Source organism: Chiloscyllium plagiosum, unplaced genomic scaffold, assembly GCF_037043375.1.
Source record: "Chiloscyllium plagiosum isolate Xiang-an unplaced genomic scaffold, Cpla_swu_hap1 HiC_scaffold_50, whole genome shotgun sequence".
Lineage (NCBI taxonomy): Eukaryota > Metazoa > Chordata > Chondrichthyes > Orectolobiformes > Hemiscylliidae > Chiloscyllium > Chiloscyllium plagiosum.
Window position 1 is genome coordinate 50,497,570 of NW_028270188.1, and position 19,535 is coordinate 50,517,104.

Here is a 19,535-nt window from a genome sequence, read left to right on the forward strand (position 1 = left end):
CACTGAGGGGCAGTGTGACACAGAGAGAGAGTGTGTGTTATAATGGAGAGTCTCACAGTGAGGGGCAGTGTGACACAGAGAGAGAGAGAGTGTGTTATAATGGAGAGTCTCACACTGAGGGACAGTGTGACACAGAGAGAGAGTGTGTTATAATGGAGAGTCTCACACTGAGGGGCAGTGTAACACAGAGTGAGAGAGTGTGTTATAATGGAGAGTCTCACACTGAAGGGCAGTGTGACACAGAGAGAGTGTGTTATAACGGAGAGTCTCACACTGAGGGGCAGTGTGAAACAGAGAGAGTGTGTTATAATGGAGAGTCTCACACTGAGGGGCAGTGTGACAGAGAGAGAGAGTGTGTTAGAATGGAGAGTCTCACACTGAGAGGCAGTGTGACACAGAGAGAGTGTGTTCTAAAGGAGAGTCTCACACTGAGGGGCAGTGTGACACAGAGAGAGTGTGTTATAATAGAGTCTCACACTGAGGGGCAGTGTGACACAGAGAGAGTGAGTGTGTTATAACGGAGAGTCTCACACTGAGGGGCAGTGTGACACAGAGAGCGAGAGTGTGTTATAATGGAGAGTCTCACACTGAGGGGCAGTGTGACACAGAGAGCGAGAGTGTGTTATAACAGAGAGTCTCACACTGAGTGTCAGTGTGACAGAGAGAGTGAGAGAGTGTTATAACAGAGAGTCTCACACTGAGGGGCTGTGTGACAGAAAGAGAGTGAAAGTGTGTGTTATAACAGAGAGTCTCACACTGAGGGGCAGTGTGACAGAGAGAGAGAGTGAGAGAGTGTTATAACAGAGAGTCTCACACTGAGGGGCTGTGTGACAGAGAGAGAGAGTGTTATAACAGAGAGTCTCACACTGAGGGGCAGTGTGACAGCGAGAGAGAGTGTTATAATGGAGAGTCTCACACTGAGGGTCAGTGTGACAGAGAGAGAGGGTTATAATGGAGAGTCTCACACTGAGGCTCTGTGTGACAGTGAGAGAGAGAGGAAGAGAGAGAGAGACTTATAACGGAGAGTCTCACACTGAGGGTCCATATGACAGAGAGTGAAAGGGTGTTATAATGGAGAGTCTCACACTGAGGGTCAGTGTGACAGAGAGAGAGAGCGAGGGTTATAATGGAGAGTCTCACACTGAGGATCCGTGTGACAGTGAGAGAGAGAGAAAGAGAGAGAGAGAGACTTATAACGGAGAGTCTCACACTGAGTGTCCATATGACAGAGAGAGAGAGAGAGAGTGTAATAACAGAGAGTCTCACACTGAGGGGCAGTGTGACACAGAGAGAGAGTGTGTTATAACGGAGAGTCTCACACTGAGGGGCAGTGTGACACAGAGAGCGAGAGTGTGTTATAATGGAGAGTCTCACACTGAGGGGCAGTGTGACAGAGAGAGTGAGAGAGTGTTATAACAGAGAGTCTCACACTGAGTGTCAGAGTGACAGAGAGAGAGAGTGAGAGAGTGTTATAACAGAGAGTCTCACACTGAGGGGCAGTGTGACAGAGAGAGAGTGTGTGTTATAATGGAGAGTCTCACACTGAGGGGCAGTGTGACACAGAGAAAGTGTGTTATAATGGAGAGTCTCACACTGAGGGGCAGTGTGACACAGAGCGAGAGAGAGTGTTATAATAGAGAGCCTCACTCTGAGGGGCAGTGTGACAGAGAGTGAGTGTGTGTTATAATGGAGAGTCTCAAACTGAGGGTCAGTGTGACACAGAGACAGTGTGTTATAATGGAGAGTCTCACACTGATGGGCAGTGTGACACAGAGAGAGAGTGTGTTATAATAGAGAGTCTCACTCTGAGGGGCAGTGTGACAGAGAGTGAGTGTGTGTTATAATGGAGAGTCTCACACTGAGGGGCAGTGTGACACAGAGAAAGTGTGTTATAATGGAGAGTCTCACACTGAGGGGCAGTGTGACACAGAGAGAGAGAGTGTTATAATGGAGAGTCTCACACTGAGGGGCAGTGTGACAGAGAGAGAGTGTGTTATAATGGAGAGTCTCACACTGAGGGGCAATGTGACACAGAGAGAGAGAAAGTGTTATAATGGGGAGTCTCACACTGAGGGGCAGTGTGACAGAGAGAGAGAGTGTGTGTTATAATGGAGAGTCTCACACTGAGGGGCAGTGTGACACAGAGAGCGAGAGTGTGTTATAATGGACAGTCTCACACTGAGGGTCAGTGTGACACAGAGAGAGAGTGTGTTATAATGGAGAGTCTCACACTGAGGGGCAATGTGACACAGAGAGAGAGAAAGTGTTATAATGGGGAGTCTCACACTGGGGGCAGTGTTACACAGAGAGAGAGAGACAGAGAGAGTGTGTTATAATGGGGAGTCTCACACTGAGGGGCAGTGTGACAGAGAGACACACAGAGAGAGAGAGCGTTGTAATGGAGAGTCTCACACTGAGGGGCAGTGTGACACACAGAGAGAGTGAGAGTGTGTTATAATGGAGAGTCTCACACTGAGGGGTAGTGTGACAGAGAGAGAGAGAGTGTGTTATAATGGAGAGTCTCACACTGAGGGGCAGTGTGACACAGAGAGAGAGAGTATTATAAGGGAGAGTCTCACACTGAGGGGCAGTGTGACAGAGAGAGAGTGTGTTATAATGGAGAGTCTCACACTGAGGGGCAGTGTGACACAGAGAGAGAGAGTGTGTTATAATGGAGAGTCTCACACTGAGGGGCAGTGTGACACAGAGAGAGAGTGTGTTATAACAGAGAGTCTCACACTGAAGGGCAGTGTGACACAGAGAGCGAGAGTGTGTTATAATGGAGAGTCTCACACTGAGGGGCAGTGTGACAGAGAGAGTGAGAGAGAGAGTGTTATAAAATACAGTCTCACACTGAGTGTCAGTGTGACAGAGAGAGTGAGAGAGTGTTATAACAGAGAGTCTCACACTGAGGGGCAGTGTGACAGAGAGAGAGAGTGTGTTATAATGGAGAGTCTCACACTGAGGGACAGTGTGACACAGAGAGAGAGTGTGTTATAATGGAGAGTCTCACATTGAGGGGCAGTGTGACAGAGAGGGAGAGAGAGAGAGGTAGAGAGAGAGAGTGTTTCCAAAAGAGAAAATGCTGGAAAATCTCAGCATGTCTGGCACCATCTGTAAGGAGAGAAAAGAGCTGACGTTTCAAGTCTAACTGACCCTTTGTCAAAGCTCAGAGTATTATAATGGCGTGTGTCACACTGACGGACAGTGTGACAGACAAAGAGAGAGAGAGAGAGAGAGAGAGAGAGAGAGGGTTATCATGGAGAGTCTCACACTGAGGGGCAGTGTGACACAGAGAGAGAGAGTGTGTTATAACGGAGAGTCTCACACTGAGGGGCAGTGTGACACAGAGAGAGAGTGTGTTATAACAGAGAGTCTCACACTGAGGGGCAGTGTGACACAGAGAGCGAGAGTGTGTTATAATGGAGAGTCTCACACTGAGGGGCAGTGTGACAGAGAGAGTGAGAGAGTGTTATAGCAGAGAGTCTCACACTGAGGGGCAGTGTGACAGAGAGAGTGAGAGAGTGTTATAGCAGAGAGTCTCACACTGAGGGTCAGAGTGACAGAGAGAGAGAGTGAGAGAGTGTTATAACAGAGAGTCTCACACTGAGGGGCAGTGTGACAGAGAGAGAGAGTGTGTTATAATGGAGAGTCTCACACTGAGGGACAGTGTGACACAGAGAGAGAGTGTGTTATAATGGAGAGTCTCACACTGAGGGGCAGTGTGACACAGAGAGAGAGAGTGTGTTATAACGGAGAGTCTCACACTGAGGGGCAGTGTGACACAGAGAAAGTGTGTTATAATGGAGAGTCTCACACTGAGGGGCAGTGTGACACAGAGAGAGAGTTTGTTATAATAGAGAGCCTCACTCTGAGGGGCAGTGTGACAGAGAGACTGTGTTATAATGGAGAGTCTCACACTGAGGGGCAGTGTGACACAGAGAGAGTGTGTTATAATGGAGAGTCTCACACTGAGGGGCAGTGTGACACAGAGCGAGAGAGAGTGTTATAATGGAGAGTCTCACACTGAGGGGCAGTGTGACACAGAGAGTGTGTGTTATAATGGAGAGTCTCACACTGAGGGGCAGTGTGACAGAGAGAGAGAGTTTGTTATAATAGAGAGCCTCACTCTGAGGGGCAGTGTGACACAGAGAGAGAGTGTGTTATAATGGAGAGCCTCACACTGAGGGGCAGTGTGACACAGAGCGAGAGAGAGTGTGTTACAATGGAGAGTCTCACACTGAGGGGCAGTGTGACACAGAGAGAGTGTGTTATAATGGAGAGTCTCACACTGAGGGGCAGTGTGACACAGAGAGAGTGTGTGTTATAATGGAGAGTCTCACTCTGAGGGGCAGTGTGACAGAGAGAGAGTGTGTGTTATAATGGAGAGTCTCACACTGAGGGACAGTGTGACACAGAGAGAGAGTGTGTTATAATAGAGTCTCACACTGAGGGGCAGTGTGACACAGAGAGAGAGAGTGTGTTATAACGGAGAGTCTCACACTGAGGGGCAGTGTGACACAGACAGAGTGTGTTATAATGGAGAGTCTCACACTGAGGGGCAGTGTGACACAGAGAGAGAGTGTGTTATAATGGACAGTCTCACACTGAGGGGCAGTGTGACACAGAGAGAGTGTGTTATAATGGAGAGTCTCACACTGATGGGCAGTGTGACACAGAGCGAGAGAGAGTGTTATAATGGAGAGTCTCACACTGAGGGACAGTGTGACACAGAGAGAGAGTGTGTTATAATAGAGTCTCACACTGAGGGGCAGTGTGACACAGAGAGAGAGAGTGTGTTATAACGGAGAGTCTCACACTGAGGGGCAGTGTGACACAGAGAGCGAGAGTGTGTTATAATGGAGAGTCTCACTCTGAGGGGCAGTGTGACAGAGAGAGTGAGAGAGAGAGAGTGTTATAACATACAGTATCACACTGAGTGTCAGTGTGACAGAGAGAGTGAGAGAGTGTTATAACAGAGAGTCTCACATTGAGGGGCAGTGTGACAGAGAGAGAGAGTGTTCTAATGGAGAGTCTCACACTGAGGGTCAGTGTGACAGAGAGAGAGAGAGGGTTATAATGGAGAGTCTCACACTGAGGGTCTTTGTGACAGTGAGAGAGAGAGAAAGAGAGAGAGAGAGACTTATAACAGACAGTCTCACACTGAGGGTCAGTGTGACAGAGAGAGAGTGAGAGAGAGTGTGTAATAACAGAGAGTCTCACACTGAGGGGCAGTGTGACACAGAGAGAGAGAGTGTGTAATAACAGAGAGTCTCACACTGAGGGGCAGTGTGACACAGAGAGAGAGAGTGTGTTATAACGGAGAGTCTCACACTGAGGGGCAGTGTGACACAGAGAAAGTGTGTTATAATGGAGAGTCTCACACTGAGGGGCAGTGTGACACAGAGAGAGAGTTTGTTATAATAGAGAGCCTCACTCTGAGGGGCAGTGTGACAGAGAGACTGTGTTATAATGGAGAGTCTCACACTGAGGGGCAGTGTGACACAGAGAGAGTGTGTTATAATGGAGAGTCTCACACTGAGGGGCAGTGTGACACAGAGCGAGAGAGAGTGTTATAATGGAGAGTCTCACACTGAGGGGCAGTGTGACACAGAGAGTGTGTGTTATAATGGAGAGTCTCACACTGAGGGGCAGTGTGACAGAGAGAGAGAGTTTGTTATAATAGAGAGCCTCACTCTGAGGGGCAGTGTGACACAGAGAGAGAGTGTGTTATAATGGAGAGTCTCACACTGAGGGGCAGTGTGACACAGAGCGAGAGAGAGTGTGTTATAATGGAGAGTCTCACACTGAGGGTCAGTGTGACACAGAGAGAGTGTGTTATAATGGAGAGTCTCACACTGAGGGGCAGTGTGACACAGAGAGAGTGTGTGTTATAATGGAGAGTCTCACTCTGAGGGGCAGTGTGACAGAGAGAGAGTGTGTGTTATAATGGAGAGTCTCACACTGAGGGACAGTGTGACACAGAGAGAGAGTGTGTTATAATAGAGTCTCACACTGAGGGGCAGTGTGACACAGAGAGAGAGAGTGTGTTATAATGGAGAGTCTCACACTGAGGGGCAGTGTGACACAGAGAGAGAGAGTGTGTTATAATGGAGAGTCTCACACTGAGGGACAGTGTGACACAGAGAGAGAGTGTGTTATAATGGAGAGTCTCACACTGAGGGGCAGTGTGACACAGAGAGAGAGAGTGTGTTATAATGGAGAGTCTCACACTGAGGGACAGTGTGACACAGAGAGAGAGTGTGTTATAATAGAGTCTCACACTGAGGGGCAGTGTGACACAGAGAGAGAGAGTGTGTTATAACGGAGAGTCTCACACTGAGGGGCAGTGTGACACAGACAGAGTTGTGTTATAATGGAGAGTCTCACACTGAGGGGCAGTGTGACACAGAGAGAGAGTGTGTTATAATGGACAGTCTCACACTGAGGGGCAGTGTGACACAGAGAGAGTGTGTTATAATGGAGAGTCTCACACTGATGGGCAGTGTGACACAGAGCGAGAGAGAGTGTTATAATGGAGAGTCTCACACTGAGGGACAGTGTGACACAGAGAGAGAGTGTGTTATAATAGAGTCTCACACTGAGGGGCAGTGTGACACAGAGAGAGAGAGTGTGTTATAACGGAGAGTCTCACACTGAGGGGCAGTGTGACACAGAGAGCGAGAGTGTGTTATAATGGAGAGTCTCACTCTGAGGGGCAGTGTGACAGAGAGCGTGAGAGAGAGAGAGTGTTATAACATACAGTATCACACTGAGTGTCAGTGTGACAGAGAGAGTGAGAGAGTGTTATAACAGAGAGTCTCACATTGAGGGGCAGTGTGACAGAGAGAGAGAGTGTTCTAATGGAGAGTCTTACACTGAGGGTCAGTGTGACAGAGAGAGAGAGAGGGTTATAATGGAGAGTCTCACACTGAGGGTCTTTGTGACAGTGAGAGAGAGAGAAAGAGAGAGAGAGAGACTTATAACAGACAGTCTCACACTGAGGGTCAGTGTGACAGAGAGAGAGTGAGAGAGAGTGTGTAATAACAGAGAGTCTCACACTGAGGGGCAGTGTGACACAGAGAGAGAGAGTGTGTAATAACAGAGAGTCTCACACTGAGGGGCAGTGTGACAGAGAGAGAGAGAGTGTTATAACGGAAAGTCTTACACTGAGGGTCAGTGTGACACAGAGAGAGAGTGTGTTATAATAGAGTCTCACACTGAGGGGCAGTGTGACACAGAGAGAGAGAGTGTGTTATAACGGAGAGTCTCACACTGAGGGGCAGTGTGACACAGAGAGCGAGAGTGTGTTATAATGGAGAGTCTCACTCTGAGGGGCAGTGTGACAGAGAGAGTGAGAGAGAGAGAGTGTTATAACATACAGTATCACACTGAGTGTCAGTGTGACAGAGAGAGTGAGAGAGTGTTATAATAGAGAGTCTCACATTGAGGGGCAGTGTGACAGAGAGAGAGAGTGTTCTAATGGAGAGTCTCACACTGAGGGTCAGTGTGACAGAGAGAGAGAGAGGGTTATAATGGAGAGTCTCACACTGAGGGTCTTTGTGACAGTGAGAGAGAGAGATAGAGAGAGAGAGAGACTTATAACAGACAGTCTCACACTGAGGGTCAGTGTGACAGAGAGAGAGTGAGAGAGAGTGTGTAATAACAGAGAGTCTCACACTGAGGGGCAGTGTGACACAGAGAGAGAGAGTGTGTAATAACAGAGAGTCTCACACTGAGGGGCAGTGTGACACAGAGAGAGAGAGTGTGTTATAACGGAGAGTCTCACACTGAGGGGCAGTGTGACACAGAGAAAGTGTGTTATAATGGAGAGTCTCACACTGAGGGGCAGTGTGACACAGAGAGAGAGTTTGTTATAATAGAGAGCCTCACTCTGAGGGGCAGTGTGACAGAGAGACTGTGTTATAATGGAGAGTCTCACACTGAGGGGCAGTGTGACACAGAGCGAGAGAGAGTGTGTTATAATGGAGAGTCTCACACTGAGGGGCAGTGTGACACAGAGCGAGAGAGAGTGTTATAATGGAGAGTCTCACACTGAGGGGCAGTGTGACACAGAGAGTGTGTGTTATAATGGAGAGTCTCACACTGAGGGGCAGTGTGACAGAGAGAGAGAGTTTGTTATAATAGAGAGCCTCACTCTGAGGGGCAGTGTGACACAGAGAGAGAGTGTGTTATAATGGAGAGTCTCACACTGAGGGGCAGTGTGACACAGAGCGAGAGAGAGTGTGTTATAATGGAGAGTCTCACACTGAGGGTCAGTGTGACACAGAGAGAGTGTGTTATAATGGAGAGTCTCACACTGAGGGGCAGTGTGACACAGAGAGAGTGTGTGTTATAATGGAGAGTCTCACTCTGAGGGGCAGTGTGACAGAGAGAGAGTGTGTGTTATAATGGAGAGTCTCACACTGAGGGACAGTGTGACACAGAGAGAGAGTGTGTTATAATAGAGTCTCACACTGAGGGGCAGTGTGACACAGAGAGAGAGAGTGTGTTATAATGGAGAGTCTCACACTGAGGGGCAGTGTGACACAGAGAGAGAGAGTGTGTTATAATGGAGAGTCTCACACTGAGGGACAGTGTGACACAGAGAGAGAGTGTGTTATAATGGAGAGTCTCACACTGAGGGGCAGTGTGACACAGAGAGAGAGAGTGTGTTATAATGGAGAGTCTCACACTGAGGGACAGTGTGACAGAGAGAGAGTGTGTTATAATAGAGTCTCACACTGAGGGGCAGTGTGACACAGAGAGAGAGAGTGTGTTATAACGGAGAGTCTCACACTGAGGGGCAGTGTGACACAGACAGAGTTGTGTTATAATGGAGAGTCTCACACTGAGGGGCAGTGTGACACAGAGAGAGAGTGTGTTATAATGGACAGTCTCACACTGAGGGGCAGTGTGACACAGAGAGAGTGTGTTATAATGGAGAGTCTCACACTGATGGGCAGTGTGACACAGAGCGAGAGAGAGTGTTATAATGGAGAGTCTCACACTGAGGGACAGTGTGACACAGAGAGAGAGTGTGTTATAATAGAGTCTCACACTGAGGGGCAGTGTGACACAGAGAGCGAGAGTGTGTTATAATGGAGAGTCTCACTCTGAGGGGCAGTGTGACAGAGAGCGTGAGAGAGAGAGAGTGTTATAACATACAGTATCACACTGAGTGTCAGTGTGACAGAGAGAGTGAGAGAGTGTTATAACAGAGAGTCTCACATTGAGGGGCAGTGTGACAGAGAGAGAGAGTGTTCTAATGGAGAGTCTCACACTGAGGGTCAGTGTGACAGAGAGAGAGAGAGGGTTATAATGGAGAGTCTCACACTGAGGGTCTTTGTGACAGTGAGAGAGAGAGAAAGAGAGAGAGAGAGATTTATAACAGACAGTCTCACACTGAGGGTCAGTGTGACAGAGAGAGAGTGAGAGAGAGTGTGTAATAACAGAGAGTCTCACACTGAGGGGCAGTGTGACACAGAGAGAGAGAGTGTGTAATAACAGAGAGTCTCACACTGAGGGGCAGTGTGACAGAGAGAGAGAGAGTGTTATAACGGAAAGTCTCACACTGAGGGTCAGTGTGACACAGAGAGAGAGAATGTTACCAAAAGAGAAAATGCTGGAAAATCTCAGCATGTCTGGCAGCATCTGTAAGGAGAGAAAAGAGCTGACGTTTCAAGTCTAACTGACCCTTTGTCAAAGCTCAGAGTGTTATAATGGTGTGTGTCACACTGACGGACTGTGTGACAGACAAAGATAGAGAGAGAGAGAGGGTCATAACAGAGAGACTAACTCTGGGGGGCAGTGTGACAGACAAAGAGAGAGAGAGAGAGAGAGAGTGTTATAATGGAGAGTCTCACACTGAGGGTCTTTGTGACAGTGAGAGAGAGAGAAAGAGAGAGAGAGACTTATAACAGACAGTCTCACACTGAGGGTCAGTGTGACAGAGAGAGAGTGAGAGAGAGTGTGTAATAACAGAGAGTCTCACACTGAGGGGCAGTGTGACACAGAGAGAGAGAGTGTGTAATAACAGAGAGTCTCACACTGAGGGGCAGTGTGACACAGAGAGAGAGAGTGTGTTATAACGGAGAGTCTCACACTGAGGGGCAGTGTGACACAGAGAAAGTGTGTTATAATGGAGAGTCTCACACTGAGAGGCAGTGTGACACAGAGAGAGAGTTTGTTATAATAGAGAGCCTCACTCTGAGGGGCAGTGTGACAGAGAGACTGTGTTATAATGGAGAGTCTCACACTGAGGGGCAGTGTGACACAGAGAGAGTGTGTTATAATGGAGAGTCTCACACTGAGGGGCAGTGTGACACAGAGCGAGAGAGAGTGTTATAATGGAGAGTCTCACACTGAGGGGCAGTGTGACACAGAGAGTGTGTGTTATAATGGAGAGTCTCACACTGAGGGGCAGTGTGACAGAGAGAGAGAGTTTGTTATAATAGAGAGCCTCACTCTGAGGGGCAGTGTGACACAGAGAGAGAGTGTGTTATAATGGAGAGTCTCACACTGAGGGGCAGTGTGACACAGAGCGAGAGAGAGTGTGTTATAATGGAGAGTCTCACACTGAGGGGCAGTGTGACACAGAGCGAGAGAGAGTGTTATAATGGAGAGTCTCACACTGAGGGGCAGTGTGACACAGAGAGTGTGTGTTATAATGGAGAGTCTCACACTGAGGGGCAGTGTGACAGAGAGAGAGAGTTTGTTATAATAGAGAGCCTCACTCTGAGGGGCAGTGTGACACAGAGAGAGAGTGTGTTATAATGGAGAGTCTCACACTGAGGGGCAGTGTGACACAGAGCGAGAGAGAGTGTGTTATAATGGAGAGTCTCACACTGAGGGGCAGTGTGACACAGAGAGAGAGAGTGTGTTATAATGGAGAGTCTCACACTGAGGGGCAGTGTGACACAGAGAGAGAGAGTGTGTTATAATGGAGAGTCTCACACTGAGGGACAGTGTGACACAGAGAGAGAGTGTGTTATAATAGAGTCTCACACTGAGGGGCAGTGTGACACAGAGAGAGAGAGTGTGTTATAACGGAGAGTCTCACACTGAGGGGCAGTGTGACACAGACAGAGTGTGTTATAATGGAGAGTCTCACACTGAGGGGCAGTGTGACACAGAGAGAGAGTGTGTTATAATGGACAGTCTCACACTGAGGGGCAGTGTGACACAGAGAGAGTGTGTTATAATGGAGAGTCTCACACTGAGGGGCAGTGTGACAGAGAGAGAGAGTGTGTTATAATGGACAGTCTCACACTGAGGGGCAGTGTGACACAGAGCGAGAGAGAGTGTTATAATGGAGAGTCTCACACTGAGGGACAGTGTGACACAGAGAGAGAGTGTGTTATAATAGAGTCTCACACTGAGGGGCAGTGTGACACAGAGAGAGAGAGTGTGTTATAACGGAGAGTCTCACACTGAGGGGCAGTGTGACACAGAGAGCGAGAGTGTGTTATAATGGAGAGTCTCACTCTGAGGGGCAGTGTGACAGAGAGAGTGAGAGAGAGAGAGTGTTATAACATACAGTATCACACTGAGTGTCAGTGTGACAGAGAGAGTGAGAGAGTGTTATAACAGAGAGTCTCACATTGAGGGGCAGTGTGACAGAGAGAGAGAGTGTTCTAATGGAGAGTCTCACACTGAGGGTCAGTGTGACAGAGAGAGAGAGAGGGTTATAATGGAGAGTCTCACACTGAGGGTCTTTGTGACAGTGAGAGAGAGAGAAAGAGAGAGAGAGAGACTTATAACAGACAGTCTCACACTGAGGGTCAGTGTGACAGAGAGAGAGTGAGAGAGAGTGTGTAATAACAGAGAGTCTCACACTGAGGGGCAGTGTGACACAGAGAGAGAGAGTGTGTAATAACAGAGAGTCTCACACTGAGGGGCAGTGTGACAGAGAGAGAGAGAGTGTTATAACGGAAAGTCTTACACTGAGGGTCAGTGTGACACAGAGAGAGAGAGTGTTACCAAAAGAGAAAATGCTGGAAAATCTCAGCATGTCTGGCAGCATCTGTAAGGAGAGAAAAGAGCTGACGTTTCAAGTCTAACTGACCCTTTGTCAAAGCTCAGAGTGTTATAATGGTGTGTGTCACACTGACGGACTGTGTGACAGACAAAGATAGAGAGAGAGAGAGGGTCATAACAGAGAGACTAACTCTGGGGGGCAGTGTGACAGACAAAGAGAGAGAGAGAGAGAGTGTTATAATGGAGAGTCTCACACTGAGGGCAGTGTGACACAGAGAGAGAGAGTGTGTTATAACGGAGAGTCTCACACTGAGGGGCAGTGTGACACAGAGAACGAGACTGTGTTATAATGGAGAGTCTCACACTGAGGGGCAGTGTGACAGAGAGAGTGAGAGAGAGAGTGTTATAACATACAGTCTCACACTGAGTGTCAGTGTGACAGAGAGAGTGAGAGAGTGTTATAACAGAGAGTCTCACACTGTGGGTCAGTGTGACAGAGAGAGAGAGTGAGAGAGTGTTATAACAGAGAGTCTCACACTGAGGTGCAGTGTGACAGAGAGAGAGTGAGAGAGTGTTGTAACAGAGAGTCTCACACTGAGGGGCAGTGTGACAGAGAGAGAGTGAGAGTGTGTTATAACGGAGAGTCTCACACTGAGGGCAGTGTGACACAGAGAGAGAGAGTGTGTTATAACGGAGAGTCTCACACTGAGGGGCAGTGTGACACAGAGAACGAGACTGTGTTATAATGGAGAGTCTCACACTGAGGGGCAGTGTGACAGAGAGAGTGAGAGAGAGAGTGTTATAACATACAGTCTCACACTGAGTGTCAGTGTGACAGAGAGAGTGAGAGAGTGTTATAACAGAGAGTCTCACACTGTGGGTCAGTGTGACAGAGAGAGAGAGTGAGAGAGTGTTATAACAGAGAGTCTCACACTGAGGTGCAGTGTGACAGAGAGAGAGTGAGAGAGTGTTGTAACAGAGAGTCTCACACTGAGGGGCAGTGTGACAGAGAGAGAGTGAGAGTGTGTTATAACGGAGAGTCTCACACTGAGGGGCAGTGTGACAGAGAGAGAGTGTTTTCATGGAGAGTCTCACACTGAGGGTCAGTGTGACAGAGAGAGAGGGTTATAATGGAGAGTCTCACACTGAGGGTCTGTGTGACAGTGAGAGAGAGAGAAAGAGAGAGAGAGAGACCTATAATGAAGAGTCTCACACTGAGGGTCCATATGACAGAGAGTGAAAGGTGTTCTTACAGAGAGTCTCACACTGAGGGTCAGTGTGACAGAGAGAGAGAGAGAGACAGAGAGAGAGAGTGTGTAATAACAGAGAGTCTCACACTGAGGCGTAGTGTGACACAGAGAGAGAGAGAGTTACCAAAAGGGAAAATGCTGGAAAATCTCAGCAGGTCTGGCAGCATCTGTAAGGAGAGAAAAGAGCTGACGTTTCAAGTCTAACTGACCCTTTGTCAAAGCTCAGAGTGTTATAATGGTGTGTGTCACACTGACGGACTGTGTGACAGACAAAGAGAGAGAAAGAGAGAGAGGGTCATAACAGAGAGACTAACTCTGAGGGGTAGTGTGACAGACAAAGAGAGAGAGAGAGTGTTATAATGGAGAGTCTCACACTGAGGGACAGTGTGACAGAGAGTGAGAGAGATAGCGAGAGAGTGAGGGAGTAATATAACAGAGTCTTACACCTCGGGTCAGTGTGAAACAGACAGTATTCGAGTCATGATCTTGTGCTGAGGTTGGAATGTGCTGTGGAATGTTTTGTTTTGAAGGCTGTGATGTTTTTGCTGATTTTTTCACAGACTCTGGGGCTGGGAGAGGTTGATTTTGAGGATGATAGTGCCAGTCATGTTGCAGTGATAGCGAGTGAGGGCCTGTTTTCACTCTTGTACACTTTGCTGAACACTGACTCTTGTTTCACACACTGACCTGCAGCTTTCACAACAACCAGTCTGCCTGCCTCCCATTCGGAATCGAGAATTTAACACCCTGCTCCCTCCAGGCTCCACTCCCACTGCCATTCTGCCCCTCCCTCTATTCTAACCCCCCACAACACTCTTTTGCATTTCTCACATCTCCCCTTCTGTCCCCAGTCCTCACTTTACATATTTCCATTCTCTCCTCGTCTCCTGTTCTTCGTTTCTCTCTCCCCAAATTTCAATCCCACTTCCCCCCCACTCCCATTTCCCCTTCCCCCCTCCCTCCCCTTTTCCCCTTCCCCCCTCTCTCCCTCCTACATTTCCCCTTCCCCCCTCTCACTCTCCCCATTTCCCCTTCCCCCCCTCCCTCCCCATTTCCCCATCCCCATCTCTCCCTCCCCTTTTCCCCTTCCCCCCTCTCACCCTCCCCATTTCCCCTTCCCCCTCCCCTCCCCATTTCCTCTTCCCCATCTCTCCCTCCCCTTTTCCCCTTCCCCCCTCTCTCCCTTCTCCATTCTGCTTCCCCCTCTCTCCCTCCTCCATTTCCCCTTCCCCCCCTCTCACCCTCCCCATTTCCGCTTCCCCTCTCTCTCCTTCCTCCATTTCTCCTTCCCCTCTCTTCCTCCCCATTTCCCCTTTCCCCCTCTCACCCTCCCCATTTCCCCTTCCCCCCTCTCTCCCTCCCCATTTCCGCTTCCCCTCTCTCTCCCTCCTCCATTTCCCCTTCCCCTCTCTTCCTCCCCATTTCCCCTTCCCCCCTCTCACCCTCCCCATTTCCCCTTCCCCTCTCTTCCTCCCCATTTCCCCTTCCCCCCTCTCACCCTCCCCAGTTCCCCTTCCCCTCTGTCTCCCTCCTCCATTTCCCCTTCCCCCTCTCCCATTTCACCTTTCCCCCTCTCACCCTCCCCATTTCCCCTTCCCCTCTCTCCCTCCCCTTTTCCCTTCCCCCCTCTCTCCCTCTTCCATTCTCCTTCCCCTCTCACCCTCCCTAATTCCCCTTGCCCTCTCTCTCCCTCCTCCATTTCCCCTTCCCTCCTCTCTCCCTCCTCCATTTCCCCTTCCCCCTCTCTCCCTCCCCATTTCTCCTTCCCCCCTCTCTCCCTCCTCCATTTCCCCTTCCCCCTCTCTCCCTCCTCCATTTCCCCTTCCCCCCTCTCTCCCTCCCCATTTCCCCTTCCCCTCTCTCTCCCTCCTCCATTTCCCCTTCTCTCTCTCTCCCTCCTCCATTTCCCCTTCCCCCCCTCACCCTCCCCATTTCCCCTTTCCCCCTCTCCCTCCCCATTTCCCCTTCCCCCTCTCCCTCCCCATTTCCTCTTCCCCTCTCTCTCCCTCCTCCATTTCCCCTTCTCTCTCTCCCTCCCTAATTCCACTTCCCCTCTCTTCCTCCCCATTTCCCCTTCCCCTCTTCCCTCCTTCGTTCCCCCTTCCCCCCTCTCTCCCTCCCCATTTCCCTTCCCCTCTCTCTCCCTCCTCCATTTCCCCTTCCCCCTCTCACCCTCCTCATTTCCCCTTCCCCATCTCTCCCTCCCCATTTCCCCTTCCCCCCTCTCACCCTCCCCATTTCCCCTTCCCCCCTCTCACCCTCCCCATTTCCCCTTCCCCCTCTCTCCCTCCTCCATTTCCCCTTCCCCCCCTCCCCCTCCCCATTTCCCCTTCCCCATCTCTCCCTCCCCTTTTCCCTTCCCCCCCCCTCCCTCCTCCATTCTCCTTCCCCTCTCACCCTCCCTAATTCCCCTTGCCCTCTCTCTCTCTTCTCCATTTCCCCTTCCCTCCTCTCTCCCTCCTCCATTTCCCCTTCCCCCCTCTCTCCCTCCTCCATTTCCCCTTCCCCCCTCTCACCCTCCCCATTTCCCCTTCCCCGTCTCTCCCTCCTACATTTCCCCTTCCCCCCTCTCTCCCTCCCCATTTCCCCTTCCCCTCTCTCTCCCTCCCCATTTCCCCTTCCCCTCTCTCTCCCTCCCTAATTCCCCTTCCCCTCTCTCTACCTCCCCATTTCCCCTTCCCCCCTCTCTCCCTCCCCATTTCCCTTCCCCTCTCTCTCCCTCCTCCATTTCCCCTTCTCCCTCTCTCCCTCCTCCATTTCCCCTTCCCCATCTCTCCCTCCTCCATTTCCCCTTCCCCTCTCTCCATCCTCCATTTCCCTTCCCCTCTCTCTCCTTCCATCATTTCCCTTTCCCCCATCCCCTCCTCCATTTCCCTTCCCCACTCTCCCCTCCTCCATTTCCCTTCCCCCCTCTCTCCCTCCTCCATTCTCCTTCCCCTCCCTCCCCATTTCCCCTCTCTCTCCTTCCTCCACTTCCGCTTCCCCTCTCTCCCTCCTCCATTTCCCCTTCCCCTTTCTCTCCTTCCTCCATTTCCCCTTACCCTCTCTCTCTCCCTCCTCCATTTCCCCTTCCCCTCTCTCCACTCCTCCATTCCCCTTCCCCTCTCTCTCCCCCCCTCCATTCCCCTTCCCCCTCCATTCCCCTTCCCCTCTCTCTCTCCCCTCCTCCATTCCCCTTCCCCTCTCTCTCTCCCCTCCTCCATTTCCCTTCCCCCCTCTCTCCCATCCTCCATTTCTCTTCCCCCTCTCTCCCCTCCTCCATTTCCCTTCCCCCCCTCCATTTCCCTTCCCCCTCTCTCCCCTCAATTCCCCTTCCTCTCTCTCTCTCCTGCTCCATTCCCCTTCTCCCCTCTATTTCCCTTCCCCTCTCTCTCCCTCCTCCATTTCCCCTTCCCTCTTTCCCCTCCTCCATTCCCCCTCCCCCGATTTCTCCTCTCACCCCAGATGACGTAGGATCAGAGATAGGCCATTCGGCCTGTTCGAGTCTGCTACTTACTGACAATCCTCCACTCATCTGGCTCCTCCATATCTCTCCCTACCCACCACTGTCCCATTTCCCATCACACCCCCTTGTCGTCTTCCATTCTCTTCCCCGCACCCTTTCCCCACCCCACACCCCACCGTCTGATCTTCCTCCTCTACTCTATCTTCCTTCCTTTTCCCCACTCCCATCTCCATTCGGGGCCTCACGCGATGCCCAATGAAGTTGAATAGCTGTATAGAGTAATAGAAGTTGAAACTCAGCAAGGCAGGGCCAGTGGGAGGGGATGTGGGGTCATTGGGGGAGGGGGGTAGAGTGGACATTGGGGGAAGTTGGGGGAGGAGTGAGGACACTGGGTGGGGTGTAGCCCTTTCTGGGCTGGTTGGGTTACCCAGCAATGGATGCCACCTGCACTGGCCCCAAGGCAAGGAATGGACTATTCGTCTGCGGGAACCGTCAACCTTTTGATATGATGCTGGCTCAGCTCTGCCCCGTATTTCTGGAGCTGGGCGTCTCACCTGTAACACTGAAAGCAGGACGTACTCATTGATGGAGAATAGGGCAGACTCGAACATAGTCATGATCAGTAGCTGGGCAGGGCTGGTCTTCCCCAGCAGAGCTCCAAACGAGATCAGGACAGACCCGGTGCAGAAGTCGGCATTGATCATGCTGGAAGAACACACAGCGCAGGCGGTCAGTCAGTCACCGGACCCTGAGCCCACCCCAACTCCAGACGGTGTAGAGGGAGCCCCCAGTGGGTCTTAGTCAGGCATGACGTGCTCAAAACCACTGGACAGGAACACAATCAGAGGCCTCACCAGTTTCACTCGTCCCTCGTCCCTCCTTTGCTCTATCCCCCTTAACTTCCCCCAAGTTCCCCATCCCTTCCCTCCTAGCTCACTACATTGCTACCCCGCCCTTTATCATCCCCTTCAACTCGCCATCCTCCGTGACTGTCCTCCCCCAACTCCCGTTCCTTCCCTGACCTCTGCGCCCCACCCAAAGGTCCTCGGTCCCCTCTCCTGCCCCTCACATTTCCCCAACTCTCCTCGCCTCCGTCCCCATGAACCACCTCCTCCCATTCCCCCCCGACATCTTCCAAACCCTCCCCTCACCTCCAAACCCTGCCCCCTTCCCCATCCAAGCCACTCCTTCCACTCACCTCACTCCGCGCCCTCCCCCCCAAATCCTCCCCTTCCATCAACCCCTTCTAAACCCTCCCCTCCACACCCCTCCAAATCCTCCCCTCCCATCAACCCCTTCCAAACCCTCCCCTCCACCCCCTCCCCCTTCCAAACCTCCCTTCCACCCCCTCCCCTCCCTCCAAATCCTCTCCTCCTATCCACCCCTTCCAAACCCTCCCCTCCGTCCCCTCTCACCCCCAAATCTTCCCCTCCGATCCACACCGTCCCCTCTCACTCCCAAATCTTCCCCTCCGATCCAGACCGTCCCCTCTCACCCCCAAATCCTCCCTCCCATCCACCCCTTCCAAACCCTCCCATCCACTCCCCTACCCCTCCAAATCTTCCCCTCCTGTCCACCCCTTCCAAACCCTCCCCTCCGTCCCCTCTCACCCCCAAATCTTCCCCTCCCGTCCACCCCTTCCAAACCCTCCCCTCCGTCCCCTCTCACCCCCAAATCTTCCCCTCCGATCCACACCGTCCCCTCTCACTCCCAAATCTTCCCCTCCGATCCAGACCGTCCCCTCTCACCCCCAAATCCTCCCCTCCCATCCACCCCTTCCAAACCCTCCCATCCACTCCCCTACCCCTCCAAATCTTCCCCTCCTGTCCACCCCTTCCAAACCCTCCCCTCCGTCCCCTCTCACCCCCAAATCTTCCCCTCCCGTCCACCCCTTCCAAACCCTCCCCTCCGTCCCCTCTCACCCCCAAATCTTCCCCTCCGATCCACACCATCCCCTCTCACTCCCAAATCTTCCCCTCCGATCCAGACCGTCCCCTCTCACCCCCAAATCCTCCCCTCCCATGCACCCCTTCCAAACCCTCCCCTCCACTCCCCTACCCCTCCAAATCTTCCCCTCCCGTCCACCCCTTCCAAACCCTCCCCTCCGTCCCCTCTCACCCCCAAATCTTCCCCTCCCATCCACACCATCCCCTCTCACTCCCAAATCTTCCCCTCCAATCCACTCCGTCCCCTCTCACCCCCAAATCTTCCCCTCCGATCCACACCGTCCCCTCTCACTCCTAAATCTTCCCCTCCGATCCAGACCGTCCCCTCTCACCCCCAAATCCTCCCCTCCCATCCACCCCTTCCAAACCCTCCCATCCACTCCCCTACCCCTCCAAATCTTCCCCTCCCGTCCACCCCTTCCAAACCCTCCCCTCCGTCCCCTCTCACCCCCAAATCTTCCCCTCCCGTCCACCCCTTCCAAACCCTCCCCTCCGTCCCCTCTCACCCCCAAATCTTCCCCTCCGATCCACACCGTCCCCTCTCACTCCCAAATCTTCCCCTCCGATCCAGACCGTCCCCTCTCACCCCCAAATCCTCCCCTCCCATCCACCCCTTCCAAACCCTCCCCTCCACTCCCCTACCCCTCCAAATCTTCCCCTCCCGTCCACCCCTTCCAAACCCTCCCCTCCGTCCCCTCTCACCCCCAAATCTTCCCCTCCCATCCACACCCTCCCCTCTCACTCCCAAATCTTCCCCTCCAATCCACACCGTCCCCTCTCACCCCCAAAATCTTCCCCTCCGATCCACCCCTTCCAAACCCTCCCCTCCGTCCCCTCTCACCCCCAAATCTTCCCCTCCCATCCACACTGTCCCCTCACCCCCAAATCTTCCCCGCCCATCCACCCCTTCCAAAC

General features: G+C 51.6%; 1 protein-coding gene across 1 annotated transcript in view; it reads right to left on the reverse strand.

Moving 5' to 3' along the window:
- The window catches only part of LOC122542059 (ammonium transporter Rh type B-like), an 89,814-nt gene that overhangs the window by 66,378 nt on the left and 3,901 nt on the right, over positions 1-19,535 (reverse strand). The window contains exon 3 of the mRNA XM_087985078.1: positions 17,229-17,379. Coding sequence (XP_087841204.1) covers positions 17,229-17,379 — 151 coding nt within the window. The remainder of the gene's footprint in view (positions 1-17,228; positions 17,380-19,535) is intronic.